This window comes from Saccostrea echinata, unplaced genomic scaffold, assembly GCF_033153115.1.
Source record: "Saccostrea echinata isolate AGI-Se365-2 ecotype Australia unplaced genomic scaffold, CSIRO_AGI_Sech_v1 ptg000009l, whole genome shotgun sequence".
Classification (NCBI taxonomy): Eukaryota; Metazoa; Mollusca; class Bivalvia; order Ostreida; family Ostreidae; genus Saccostrea; species Saccostrea echinata.
The window spans coordinates 16,471,911-16,486,925 of NW_026889758.1; the positions used below are offsets into that span (position 1 = coordinate 16,471,911).

The 15,015-nt window shown below is 33.7% G+C and overlaps 2 protein-coding genes across 4 annotated transcripts in view; both read right to left on the reverse strand.

Annotated features, from left to right (window-relative positions):
• LOC133181881 (synaptosomal-associated protein 25-like) overlaps positions 1 to 10,911 on the reverse strand; it is a 50,678-nt gene extending 39,767 nt beyond the window's left edge. For 2 of the 3 annotated variants that reach the window (XM_061316526.1, XM_061316528.1), the window contains exons 1-2: positions 10,807 to 10,911; positions 6,757 to 6,884 (exon numbers count right to left, since the gene is read on the reverse strand). In XM_061316526.1, the coding sequence (XP_061172510.1) occupies positions 6,757 to 6,858 (102 nt within the window). In that variant the 5' untranslated portion in view covers positions 6,859 to 6,884; positions 10,807 to 10,911. The remainder of the gene's footprint in view (positions 1 to 6,756; positions 6,885 to 10,806) is intronic. The other variant, XM_061316525.1, reaches the window with a different exon arrangement.
• The window catches only part of LOC133181882 (tubulin polymerization-promoting protein family member 3-like), a 35,401-nt gene continuing 27,424 nt past the window's right edge, over positions 7,039 to 15,015 (reverse strand). The window contains exon 4 of the mRNA XM_061316530.1: positions 7,039 to 7,052. The gene's annotated coding sequence lies outside the window, so the exon portion shown is untranslated. The remainder of the gene's footprint in view (positions 7,053 to 15,015) is intronic.

The following is a 15,015-nucleotide window of genomic DNA, read 5'->3' on the forward strand; positions in this document are numbered from 1 at the left end:
TTCGGAATTTTCATTTTCAAGTTTTTGATGCAGTGGAAGAGCTCTCACTAATACATATCAGCATATTACTATTAGGTTTGATAAAAATATCTTGAATGATTTATTTAAAACTGAGCTTAACACTTATTTGAGAAAAGAGAGGTCAAGGTCAACGGAAAGGTTGAGGTCAAAATGTTGATGCAGTTGAAAAACTTATATCAGTATGTATTTACTATTAGCATAGAAGTTCAACAAAAATATCAGAAATGGTTTATTTAAAATGTAGATAAGGCCAAATAAAAAAATATGTGTGGTTCGGGTTACCCGACCTTCCCTATTTTATACCCCCGACCCTAAACTTTTTTTTGGCAATTTTCATATTTTTCCGGAATTTCCCCCAATTTCCATCAATGGCTCCAGTTTAAGTTTTAGTTTCAGCAATGACGGCCTCCTTGCAAAACATAGTGCAAGTGTTTAATAGTGTTAAATCCAAAGCAAGCTAGCATGTAGGTGTCCCCTACCAATATTGACTAGTATATTATCACACCACATCTAAATGCCATTTGCAAAGCAGTGATAGGTACTATTTAGAAAAAAAAATTAAGAAAATCATTTTGTTAAAAAAAAATAAATTAAAAAAAAAATAAAAAAAAATAAAAATCCCTACCTACCTACCCTAATTTTTTTGGAAGTGTAACCGGAACCACACATATTTTTTTGTTTGGCCTAAACACTAATTTAAAAAAGTGAGGTCAAGGTCAAAGGAAAAGTCAAGGTCAAAAAAGTTGATGCAATTGATATCTCTCAGCAGTATAATTATATCAGCATATGAAGTTTGATAAATATATCTTGAATTGTTTATTCAAAACTGATCTAGACACTAATTTAAGAAAAGTAAGGTCAAGGTCAAAGGAAAATTCAAGGTCAAAAATTTTGATGCAGTTGAAAAGCTTACATCAGTATGTATCAGCATATGACGTTTTATTGAAGTCGGACATGACAAACACTATATGCCTCGGCCATATTCATGGCAGGGCATAAAAAACTTGAATCTACACTATATGAGGATGTTTCCATATCAAAATGACTAACAAGCAAATTCAAAGAATTGTGGTCCCCTGCTTTCCGTGTCCTAGTGGATGGGATGCCATTATTTATGACATATTGTTTCAAATATGCACGCCCTATCATATGTCATTCAAAAGTAATCACCAAAGTTAAAATTTTTGAAAATTAGGTAAAACATCAAGGTCAAGGGGTAAAAAATCATAGCATGCTTGGAAACATATTGTTACAGGTAATGTACATGTCAAATATAAAAGTCCTATCTCTTCTCAATCAAAAGTTATAAGGAAATATAACATTTTTGAAAAGTAGGTTAAACTTCAAGGTCAATGTCACAGAGTCAAAAGTCATGATATATTTAGAAAGGTCTTGTCACAGGTAATATACATGTATAATATGAATGCCCTATCTTTTCTCTTTCAAAATGATCATTTGAAATAATGTTAAATTTTTTGAAAAGTAGGTCAAACTTCAAGGTCAAGGTCATGGGTTCAAAAATCATGGTATGTTTAGAAAGTTCTTGTAGGTAAAGTACATGTGAAATATGAAATCCCTATCTCTTATTATTCAGAAGTTATGACCAAGGTTAAATTTATTGTGACAGACGGACAGACTGACAAACGGACAGACTGACAGACAAATGAGATTTAATGTCCCCTAGGTCCCTTTTGTGAAAACGGACGACAATAATGCCCTTGCTATTCATGAGAAGAAGATTTATGATGGAAAAAATCCCCTGCATTTTTCTATGTAAATCATTGGATCCCCATATGTGGCCCCATCCTACCCCAGTGGGTCATAATTTTAACAAATTTGAAGCTACACTGTTCTATGTAAAGAAAGTTTCAACTTTTTGGGCCCAGTCAGTGGTTCTTGATAAGACTTTTTTAAAATGATACCACCAAATTTTCACTAATTCTTGATTATCCCCCCTTGAAAGAGGGTGTGACCCTTCACTTGAACAAACTTGAATCCCCTTTACCCAAAGATGCTTTGTGGCTGGGTTGGTTGAAATTGGCCCGGCGGTTCTAGTGAAGAAGACAAAAATGTGAAAAGTTTACAGGCGGACAGATGAATGACAAACAAAATGTGATCAGAAAACCAGAAAAACTCAAGTGAGCTAAAAACTGATGATCACAAGTACTTGGAAAGAGTTACAGTATTTGAAAAGCAGTTTTTTTTTTCATGCATTAATTGTTTTCAGAAGCTGAAAAGGTATGACTTGTATCCATGTTGAAAAAACTTCACATTTCAGAAAACAGTATGATTAAAAATAGTTAATCAAGGTGCTTTGAGTAGCAAAATAAGCTAAACTGGTATAGCTAATTCAACCACAGAGCTTAGTGAATTTTAAAATGCACAACCTTTTCAACTCTTAATCATTCTTAAAATATTTATATCATCATTTCTGATTCAAGGGAGAACTAGAGATATGATCAGAAGTATATCCATTGACTAATAAACATGTACATGTATATTGTGTTTTTTAAGTCATTAATGTTTGTTTGTTGTTAAATGTCCCTCTTGGGAATTTTTCACTCATACGGAGACACCACCACTTAAAAATAATGAAGACGTACAAGTCGGATTTAAGGTTAACATTCATTTTAGGAATTTTCAACAATTAATTAAGACGTAAAGAGATAACTCCTTCCCCTTGCCCCTTCCCCTTCCCAGACCCCAGTTTGTTCATGTATGCAAACTAGTCTAATACAGTAACTTTGGTTTGACATAAAAAAAATGTGAATACATACAAATAGTTTAATGGTCCATCTCTTTGAATGATTTTCATTCCTAATTCTAGGTTGACCCAAATTCATGAATGAAATGTCAAGTAATCTTATCATTGATGCACTTCTATTTAATTTGATGTAGTCATATTATGAACAAGAGAGTGGGGATGACCTCAAGGGTTCATAACCTTAAACCATTAGATGTACATAACATAATAACACAAGAAACAAAATTATGTCTAGTCAAATGGAAAAATTTTCTACTATTTAGGAGTCGCATGATCATTTGTCATTTCAGGGACAGGGAGCGGCTAGGGAGATTGGAACCCCCCCCCCCCCCCTGGAATTTGCAGAGTTATTTAAATAGGACTATATACTGATTTACAGAAGCAAATAAAAAATGACTTTGGATGCCCTCCCCCTTTAAAAACATGGACCCCACCATCATTGTTTTTATTTTGTTTGTTTGTTTGTTTTTTTTTTTATTTTGCTCCTCAGGAAATTCTGGGCTGGAATTTTTTTGGACCGAGGTGTGGACCCCCCTCCCCCCCGGAAAAAAATTCCCGGATCTATGCCTGTAACTGAATGTAATGTCGACAACGGGAGATAACTCTTCAGAATGTGAAATTCGTCTATTGTGGCATCGATGATCCACTCTCTACGATCGGCTCATACATTCAGTGTCTGAGAGAGAAACGAACGACAACTCTGCATAGGAGATTGCCGATGATCTTTGATCCTTTTTAAACTTTAACCTAACCATTTGCATTTTGGTTTATTTTACCCCAATCTATACTTAAACTTGTACTTACCGACTGTCATAGGTCCTGTCAACTTCATGAAATATAATCCAATTAAAACACAAAATGAATTAATTTCCACTGATATACATGTAACACTGCACCATGTCACATGGCATGTGCAATCTAAAAATGATAATGGTAAAACTAGTACTAGTACTGGTAGGGTGACGCAAGCCCAATGTGATGTAGAAATTTTCAAAAAGGTGTTCACATACATGTACAGTACAAGAACAAATTTTAAATTATCATAACAAACGATGTTTTAACATAACTTTGCCATCTAGGCCTATTTCCAAAAACAGGCAAATTGTGTGTGTGTGTATTTGGGGGGGGGGGGGGGGGGACACATATAAATTGATTGGGTATGGCTTTTCAAGGAGGTTTTTGCCTAATCAAATACTAAAAAAAGTTTGCACATTTTGATAAATTCATCAAAAACGCTTTGTACTAAAATAATATTATTTGTTGTTGAGAAGATAAATTTAATTTAAAAAGTTCCAATTATGGGCCAAAAATTTATATCCCCCCCCTTTTTATTAAAACCTAATTTACAACATTAATTAAATTCTGATATTTCAGACTGGTAATGAATTAAGTATATGAAATGCGTATAAGAGGTTCATGGGTCACATGGTCACCTGAGCATTTTATGCTCGATTTGACGAATACATGTACTGTGTAAATTATAGAATTATTTGGACTTTTTCCTTGGTAAGCCCAATATGAAGGAGTGTGCATTTAGAGGCAAACACCTTAGTGCGGGTATTACTGTCTCATGACAGCATCTAGTTTTCATGATGTTCTTTACAGCAATCTGTAACAAGAAAAATTCCACCTCTCCCATGGGTGTAATGATCAGGCACTGGTCAAGGAAAATTTTGATAGCAGAAAATTGCATGTCAAATTAGAGATAAATTAATGAGTTTAGTGTGAGGTGATAACTGGTAGAGCATCTCTGATCAAGCAGGTGTTATCTACATCTCTTGGGAAATGGGCAAAAGGAATCAGTCTCTTAATTAATTGCTTGTGTTGTATTGAATTGTTCTTGTTGGCTAGTCTTACTTTCAAGATAAATTTGATGTAATTAAAACTAATTTGATATTGTTTATAATAATTAAAACTTATATGATATTGTATAATATAATTTAAACTAATTATTTATTGTACATTTTTTATTTGAATTTTTATATCTTTACAACAAATTGCAGATTGCCTTGTCTCACTAAGATGTCATTCGACCAATTGAATCTAAACTGTTTATGATAATTTAACAATATTTGATGGGCGTATAATGCTGTGGTGGGGCACTTTATTTTAATGAATGAAACTAAGGTGCAGCCTAATAAAATATCAACACTAATAATTACAGTGTTTTTTATTACATTGAAAAAATAGTTTGCAACTATCTGTCATCTTTGTGAGACATGACACTCTGCAAATTGATTGTTGAAAAAAAAAAATATCATAATTAATAATACAAAATCAAATTGATTTTAATACCTTTATATCAAACTCATTTTAAAAATAAAAGGCTGGTTTTAGTAACTATGTATTTTGACAGACATAAATAACAATTAAGAGACTTAGACAACAGAGATCTTTATTTCTTTCTGCCCAATTCCCCGGATATAGATAAGACCTGCCTGATCAGAGATGCCCTAACAGCTTCCCACACTGAACTCATTAATTAATCTTTAACTGGATGCATGTCCACTCATTACTCCCAAGGGACAAATGGATTTACACTATCTGCTGTGTAATGTAAAAACTGTTTTTAATACTTTGTGGGTTTTTTTTTTAGTTCTAATGAGTAGTTTTAAGCTGTAGTTCACATTTTTGTACAGATGTTCTAGATTCTATGTCTCAAACCTTAGACATGAACCCGAAATGACTAAGTCAATAAAAATTTAAAAAAAACACCTGTAAAATGCAGAAAAATTATCAAATAATGTTGAAAATACCAGGTGCACATCTTCATATGGTAAATAATAAGTGTACAAATTTTCATACAAATCTATGCAATAGTTTCTGGGAACAGATCCAGACAAAACCACATAATAAAAATGAAAAAACACCTGTAAAATGCAGAAAAATTATCCAATCATAATGAAAATACCAGGTGCACACCTTCATATGGCAAATAATAAGTGTACAAATTTTCAGACAAATCCTTCCAACAGTTTCCAAGAAATGGTCAGGACAAAATCTCGTCTACAGACAGACGGACAGACAGACAGACAGACGGACAGACAGACGGACATGCTGATTCCAATATACCCCCCCTAAACTTCGTTTGCGGGGGGTATAACAACAAGTATTTGTTGTTTTACAACAGAAGAGGTAGGGCAGATAGTAAGTAAGGTGTTAGCAGGTCGTTCCTTTGGAGAGGTTTGAAACAATTCAAAAATTGTTGTTTATTCTTTTAAAACTAGACTGATGAATATAAAAATGACTTCTAAAAGTGGTCATTTAATAGACACCCGACAATGATTGCAAGATCGTATTGTACATTTTTGGCAACCAGAAGTGTGGTGGACAAGGTATGGATGCTAAATCACCTATGACTGCTAGGTGACATGATAGACATCTCTCTATATCATTTGTAAAACTGTTTCAACCTCACTGGCCACCGCTGATAACCACCACCATCATATCAGTGCATGAAAGGTGGACAATCGGCTTCTAGAAATTAGTTTGCAGGTAAGAAGACCATTTAAGGGTTGACAAGATGACAGAACACTGCAAATTTGACTGCAGAGGGCAAGATGGCATATTAGACTGACTCTCTTGTCCATTAGGCCAATGTTTTTTCTACAGATGAGAATATTAAGTGGTATGTTAGTAAACTTGAAATGTCTAGTGTTAATGCTTTAATGCTGCAAACAAATGCAACTGATGAACCATATCAAGAGGTGAGCAAGATTATTAAAAACAGGGTTGTCCCTAAGACCCGGGGCCAGGAATTTTCTAGCTTATAATGACATAATCTCCCAGTTATTCTGGTATTCCCCCCTCAACCCCCTGTTAGGAGAGGAACCCCAGACCCCTTCTACTTTTTTAATGTCCCCTGCTATTTCAATTCTTAGGGACAACTTTGTAAAAAAGCTTTAAGAACATATTGTTCACTTGGGTCGGATTTCAAGTTCTACTGTTAATCAATGAAGCAGAGAACTTACGTCATCTGTGACCTGATTACATTGCATCTGAATGTTTTGTAGGTCACGCCGCATGTCATCATCGCTGTTGGATGCTGGAACTCCATTCACTGGTGACGTCATTTTGTCTGTAATATTTAACTTGAGACCTGCACAGAGAAAAGAAAAAGATGTAAGACCTTAACTAAACATCCTTGTCTTCACCAAAATTCATGGAGAAACACTTTATCTATTCACTAAAATCTTGTTACTGGATAATATACTACTGTAAAAGAAAACACTATGTTGTTCACTTATCATTTTTACATTAAAAAAAACTCAAAAAAACATTGAAGTCATAATAAAATCTCATAAGTAGGTTATAACTATGATTTCAGGCCTTCCCCAAGACTGGTAAGAATAATATGAGATAGAATGTTACATGGTGACAAGGACTTTAAAACAATTTCCAACAAGATTTCTACAGTTCTTCAATCAGAGTTAAATAAATTGACCTAGTAATTGACAAACAATAAACTCATCCACCTCTCAGTTAACAGGATGAAGCAAGCAGCAAAGACTATCATTTACATGTAGTCTCATTTTAACAAGCTGGTTTATAAATCAAATTGATATGGTCTATAAATTTCATATATTTCAATGGAGAAAGTACTTGAAAACAAATAATTTTTTTTCCTTTAAGTTAAATTTACAGTGATTTACAAAATATAAATCCTCAGACCTCATGAGCACATGAGCAGCACAAAATTTAACACAATAAATTCTGAAACAAATAGAATTATTTTCACTTTTAAGATATCAGAAAGGTGTCAAGTTTGCGATTGAATACATTTAACTTTTTGACAATCTTCTTTCAAACGTGAACCTATTTTCACTTAGACAAAGTCAACCAGAAGTATCTAAGGAGACTGTAGCTTCACTGCTTTTTACTCATATAAATGGAAAAGAAAAGTAAATACTTTTTTTTAGAATTATGCACCCTAATGTTTCTCGACTTGTACCAAGTTTTATTTAAATGAAACCAAAACTGCAGGAGGAAGCATTTTAAAAAGAATTTTGCAGAAATTCCTATTTTTATACCTAGGGCAACACCAAAAATCACATTAATGTTTCTTGATGAAGTTTATTTGTATGCTAAGTTTAATTCAAATTGGACAAAAACTGTAGTGAGAGTAGTGATTTGAAAAAGTGTGGACAGAAAAACATATAAACAGACAGATGGACACTTTACGGTAAATTACCATTGCAAAAGTTCTTCTTGACTTAAAATATGCAACATTACAGACAAATCACTTTTACTTTAATCAATTACATTACCTCCACCAAGATTACAAATTATGGTATCCCCTTCACTTGACAATATTTCATGCAAGTCAAACACACAACAAACCCACTGTGAAAATCTTTCACAATGCCTGGATTGACCTCCCAAACAATCAACTACACACTGGAGTATTTATATTTACATCCTTATTTGATGTTTGATAAATAAAATAATATCAAGAAAGGGGATTTATTCTATATATAAATAATGAATGAGAGGGTTTCCCCATTCATAACAAAGTCTCTGCCGGTCTGCTAGTTCAGCAGACGACAGATTCCACCATATCCAGTTGATTAACCAAAGTGACAGACATCAATAAATCAATGGCAGAGAGACAACCTATTCACTCTCTGTATCTATTTATTATTCACTGATTAAAAAAACACCCCATCATGAGTCCCAACATCCACCTTCCCTGTCCAACAGATGTTTACCATGGATCAATACAGCACAGATTTTTAAGGATGACTCACTGCAGTTAATAAACAATTTAAAAATGAGTATGTATGAGTAAGATAATAAAATCTAACACACATGGCTCCTGCACAGTATGAATTCATTCAATGCTCTCTTTCTGATGCATTTTGTACTACTGATTTATCTCCCTTACATTATTCTACTTCATATGTAGTATGCCTATCAAATGTTATGAATCAAGTACTTATAATTTTTAAGATCATTGCTGCAGCAATATTTAATCAATTATTAGCAGATAATGGAAACTTCCTGTTCATTTGTGATCATCTTTAAAACAGTTTAAACATGGGTTTTAAAATGCATAAACCGGTAAATTAAAAATTTCACGTTGTACAGGAAAGATGGTTTACAAGCACTTTAAAAAAAGGTTTTAGTCATTTCCATGTTCACAGCCTAACTTGCTTTTTTCTAAGTTTTCTTCTACATACTAAAAATGTAAATTATATAACAGAAATTTTAAATGATTAGAGAATTTATAAAAAGAAAATTCCTCAGTGCTAAAATACATGTAAATGAAAATTTGTCTGATAAAAGTACCATTTACTGAATCTATAGTTACTAGTCCCTTTCACTGTTCAATGGTAATTCAAAATACTTCTTTCTTCAAATAAAGATAAAATTGAAAGGAAAGGTCTGCTGACGTGATTTAAAAACAATTAATTGTAAAGTTTCCAAATGAAAAAGCAAAGCAATCAAATAAAAACGTGAGTTAAGAAAAGGTAGACCAGAATTTCAGCAAATACACAATAGTACCCATACACCTGTAAATTACTCCCTACAAAATCCACAATGCATCGCTCCTGCTGCATCTACCAGTTAAGGTAGTGAGTAACTAAAAAAATGAAACATCATGAAACTGGAACTGAAGACATTATTCTCTACAAAATCCTGCTGTAAGAACACCAATATTCTGGTGTTGGTCTTAGTGTTGGTATATTCTGGTATAGGTAGTGTTGGTCTTAGTGTTGGTATATTCTGGTATAGGTAGTGTTGGTCTTAGTGTTGGTATATTCTGGTATAGGTAGTGTTGGTCTTAGTGACAGTTTATTCTGCTGTAGGTGCATGGTGCTGGTTTGGTAACCAATGTTTGTTCATTCTGGTGTGGGTGGTGTTGGTGTGATAACTAATCTTTAGTGTTGGTTTATTCTGGTGTGGGTGGTGTTGGTGTGGTAACCAGTTCTTAGTGTTGGTTTTTTCTGTTTTGGTTGGTGTTGGTGTGGTAACCAATCCATAGTGTTGGTTTATTCTTGTGTAGGTGATGTTGGTGTGGTAACCATTCCTTAGTGTTGGTTTATTCTGGTGTGGGTGGTGTTGGTATAGTAACAATTTGTTAGTGTTGGTTTATAGAGGAATACGAGGATGATTATTGCTTTATATTGACCGTGTACACATATGTTCTCCAATTCTATGAGTTCTTTGAATTCTATAATCCTAGGGAATAGTGGGTTTTGTACGCTGGGCATTAAATATCACATGTGACAAAAAATCAAGCGTCAACCAGGATTGATCCAAGGGCCTATGGTATGCCATGACAGCGCTCTAATCACCGAGCTATAGAGACCCTAATATACTGACTGATATTCACACACTTGTTAACCCTATTGCACTTATATCTATACAGAATCTGTACAGGATCATAGAAAGTATAACATTATAACTCCTAAAATCCTGGCATCACCACTGCTCAAACCAAAAGGTAAAGAATTCAAATCAATCTGTCATTCCAAGCAACCAAGCAGGTGCACTATGAATCTACAGTTCGTACTGAATATGATTGTCAAAAACATTATATTTCGTGGAGAATTGATATAGTTTCTTAATCTTCCACAACACTCATAACCCCCTTACCATGCTTACCCTGACAAGATTGCTAATTTTAATTCAGTATGTTTCATGAGTAAATTATGATCAGTTAATATAATAATAGATTCTTTGAATTCATAAAAAGCAAAAATATTGGTATAACAGGAAAGGGAGATGTACAAGCATTCATTTCTTATGAAATAGTGTAACTATTACATACATTAACTGATTAAATCTTTCAATATGAAAGTATCTATACAGCATACCTGTACGTTACCACAATATTACAATGAAAGATATTTTACTGAAAACCTGTTTCCATTGACATAAACTTGCACTTACTTTCAAGAAAAGCATATGTAAACAAATCACATGTTCGATAATGCCAATGGGCCCAAGAACGACTACTCGCAATTAAAGATAATTCAGTTATCACTTGGAATAGATAAGGATCGTACTGTTCTTACCCTTCGTAAGCTACGTTGAAATATATATATAAGCACAAAAATAAAGTGAAAATTCCGCCCCCAATGTATCTGTCGTTTTAAGAAAAATAAGTCAATATTCTGACGTCATCTACCTCGAGAAAAGTAGAACCTTTCTCGATAATACAATTTCCGGAATCTTGACGGATTAGCTAGTGAGGAACGAGATCAAAGGATGATAAGGAGATGGGATAAAGAACCCAAAAAGTTTTGTTAGTATTGTTACAGTCCGACATACAAAAATAGTGCATATTGAACATATGGTTATGTTATTGGTGTCTATGAATAACCAAAGAATTTTTTAAATAAACTTCTACAGAGAAGAAGAAAACACTTGCTGTGTCCTTCAACTCGACATAACAACCCAACAACAAAGTTTTATGATAAACGTGATGACTTCAACTTTTCAGTCGTCAACTTCCCTTACTTATGTAGCAATATACCCTTATCACCTGCATGCATATGGGGTTTATGTCTCTCAGTTGATTCGATACGCAAGAGCATGCTCTACATATGAACAATTTCTAAAACGAGGCAAGCTACATGTATTGACAAACAAGTTGATGAAACAAGGATATCAACAGTCTGGTTTGAAGTCATCATTTTGCAAGTTTTATGGCGGATACAAGGACCTTGTTAGCACATACAACCTATCATTGAGTCAAAAATCTGACTGACGTTTTTCATACTCAATTGTTAGGTCATTATGTATACACTGAACTGTCTATGGATTTTTCCGGTTTCTTTTTTTTTTTTCGATCATGACAAGGAACACACGGTGAGTGTGACCGGTCGACAGGGATGCTTACTCTTCCATGGCACCAGATCCCACTTCTAAATTTTGAGGGCTGTGTTTGTTAGCTCTGCTCCAAATTTGTATTGTTTCATTGGACTTTATCTTCATGTTTCATTACGCCATCCATGTGAAGGAATCCTCTTCTGCATGCCCTGAGTACAAACGCCTTTGTTATGATAACAGGTCTTTAAGTCATGATTTTGTATTATCAGAATATAATTACTTCATATGATTAGACATAAATTAAATTGTAAAGCATAAAAGTGAAACGGATTTTTGAAAAAGATTATTTTTAAGGTTACCATAGAGATAATATTTCGGTGATTCAGAAGAATCACGTTTTTTTAAAATAAGAAACTAAATATTATTTCATCTTTGATTTTTATTTAAAATTTATCTAAAAATTAATTGAATGAATGCATTTAGAATCCAACTTGTATTCTATAGTTACGGAACAGTAAAAATAGTAACAATGAAGAAAATTCCAGCTTTTGTAAGTATCTTGTAATTCCCTCTTGCATTTAGATAGAAAAATTACTAGGTGGAATTGACAGCTAGTTACTGATTTATAAAGTACCACTAAAAAGGTAATGAAAAGTATTCTAAAAGAGACCGAATCCAAGTAAACAAATGTAATAATATTCCTGGAAAAATGAATTTTTTTCATTGTATGCAGCTCTAAATATTTGTACCATTTTTAAGTTTTCTACTATATTTTATTAGACATCATATCATTTATAAAAACAACACACACACACACACACACACACCCTCACACACACAAAAAACAAGATGTGTTTGTGAAACACTGATGCCCCCGTATGGCAACTTATAGCAAAATTAAAGATGTTGGTATCCAAAGAAAGGTCTTGTCACAAGGATTACACTTGTGAAGTATAAAAGCCCTGGCTTCAACCGTTCAAAAGTTATAGCCAAGGTTAATGTTTGTTATTATACCTCTACTGGTATTTGCCCTATATAAAATTAGATCACTAGATGTGACTAATTCCCTAGAAATCGTTATGGATGGACTAATCTCTGTGCGTTAGTCAAGTGAGCTAATCCCTGCTTCGAAAGCTAATTCCCGGTTATCCGAAATCCTCTTGATTTTACTTTTATATTGGTATGATATGTGAATGGACTTATCCCCGTGTGTTAGTTCAGTGAGCTAATCCCTGCTTTGAAATCACGCTATCTGAATCCTCTAAATTTTGCGTTTGTATCGGTATAATAAAACAGTTAAAAGTATATCATTGTGGGAGTTAGCAAGATTCCAGTTCCCCTCGACCAGGACTATTTCTCTCGGCTTCGCCTCGGGAAATAGTCCTGGTCTTGGGGAACTGGAATCTTGCTAACTCCCACAATGATATACTTTAACTGTATAGTAAAATTTTGCAAAACTGGGTCAAACTCCAAGTTCAAGGTCAAAAGGTCAAATACGGTGATGCCCAAAGAAAGGTCTTGTCATAAGGAATACACATGTGAAATATGAAAGCCATAGCTCCAACCAATCAAAAGTTATGGACAGAGTTAAAGTTTTTGCGGACAAACAGACAGACAGACGGACGGACAGGGCAAAAACTATATACCCCCGAATCTTCGATACGGGGGCATAAAAATAATTTTCAAAGATTCATAATTCATTTGTAGCCGCTAGACTTCAATTTTCTCTTTTTCTGGTTCCATTTCCACAGCAACAATGTGATTGTTATAGATATTTAACCTTCGTATGTACTATCAGCTGTAGGTGTTCGAAAGTTCTGAAAAATATTCAGCGAAAATTTACAAAGATCTGAAAAAAAAATATTTAATGAAAATCTCTGATGTAAAAATGTGAATTGTTACTTCTTTGTTAAAATGGTAACCCCACATTTGCTATGTACATGTTCTCCATGAACTTTTTGGTAAATATGAAACGCTTCAAACGCTTTGCATACATGTATGTGGATAAACATTTTTTGTTGTGGTGATATTTCTTTATAATGTGCGATACTTTGTCGTTACATGCTGATACTTCATAATATGATGACATTTTGATTTTATATGCTGATACTCCGGGGCCCAAATTGGACTAATAAAATCTTGTAATCTTGATACTTCTTCCTACGTGAAGATACTTTGACATGAGTTGTACTTCTTCATTGTATGCTGATACTTTGACATTTTATCCTGACATTTTAACATTATATGCTCATTCTTCATTATATGCTGAAAAATTTGTCATTATATGCTGATACTTCGTCATTGTATCTTGTTGTAAATTTTGTATTCACCTCTTCATCTAAAAACTGAAAGAAAAAGTGAGCAAGCTCACATACCCCACCCTCCCCCAAAACTCGACAATGCAACACGTAAAGAATGGCACAGTGCATTTTAAATACACAGTATAATTCAAAAAGGGACATTACTTGCAAAAAATCATCACATCAAAACTTCTTGCATATAAGGACATTCAAATCTTTGTATGCTACAAATTTAATTGGGCTGAAGTTTCTAGATAAATAATGAAATAAAAATTTCTTGGTAATATACAAATCTATTCATTATGTCTGAAATACCTACAAAGTTTCAGGAAATTCAGTGCAGGAGTTATGCATGCTGACAAACTGTTTTTTAAATTCCTCAGTGATTTCGATTTGTTTATGAGTAAGTCCATGTCCAACACACATGACAATTTACACATTTAAATAATTGATGGAAACAAAATTATGATGTAGTAATATGAATTTGTTTATATACTGTATTTATGAAATTATTTAAGGCAAAGCACCAATTTGAGGGGGAGGGGGGTGGGGTGAGAACTATCCAAGATTTTGTGTATGTGTGTGTGTTAAATCATTAATATTTTGATCTCAAAATCAATAGGGGTCTTTTAAGGTCATAAAATATTTCACATAAAATGTCATTACAAAAGCTGATTCCAGTGGATTTCCTTATTACCTAGCTGGAAAGTTTCTTCAATATTAAGCAAAAATAATGAAATCGGAATTTCCTGGTGATATGCACATCTACACATTGTGTGCTGAATATCTGCAAAGTTTGACCAAATTCTGTGCAGCGGTTTAAGAGGAGTTGCGCTGACAAACTGTTCATCTCTATATTCAAGATAGGGCCAAAAATCTAAGTTGAAAAGTGCCGAAATTCCCAGAAAGAATAAAGGAATCGGAATTTCCTGGTAATTTGCACATCTACACACTGTGTACTAAATATCTGCAAAGTTTGACCAAATTCTGTGCAGCGGTATAAGAGGAGTTGCGTTGACAAACTGTTCATCTCTATATTCAAGATATGGCCAAAAATCTAAGTTGAAAAGTGCCGAAATTCCCAGAAAGAATAAAGGAATCGGAATTTCATGGTAATATGCACCAGTACACATTTTGTGCTAAATATCTGTA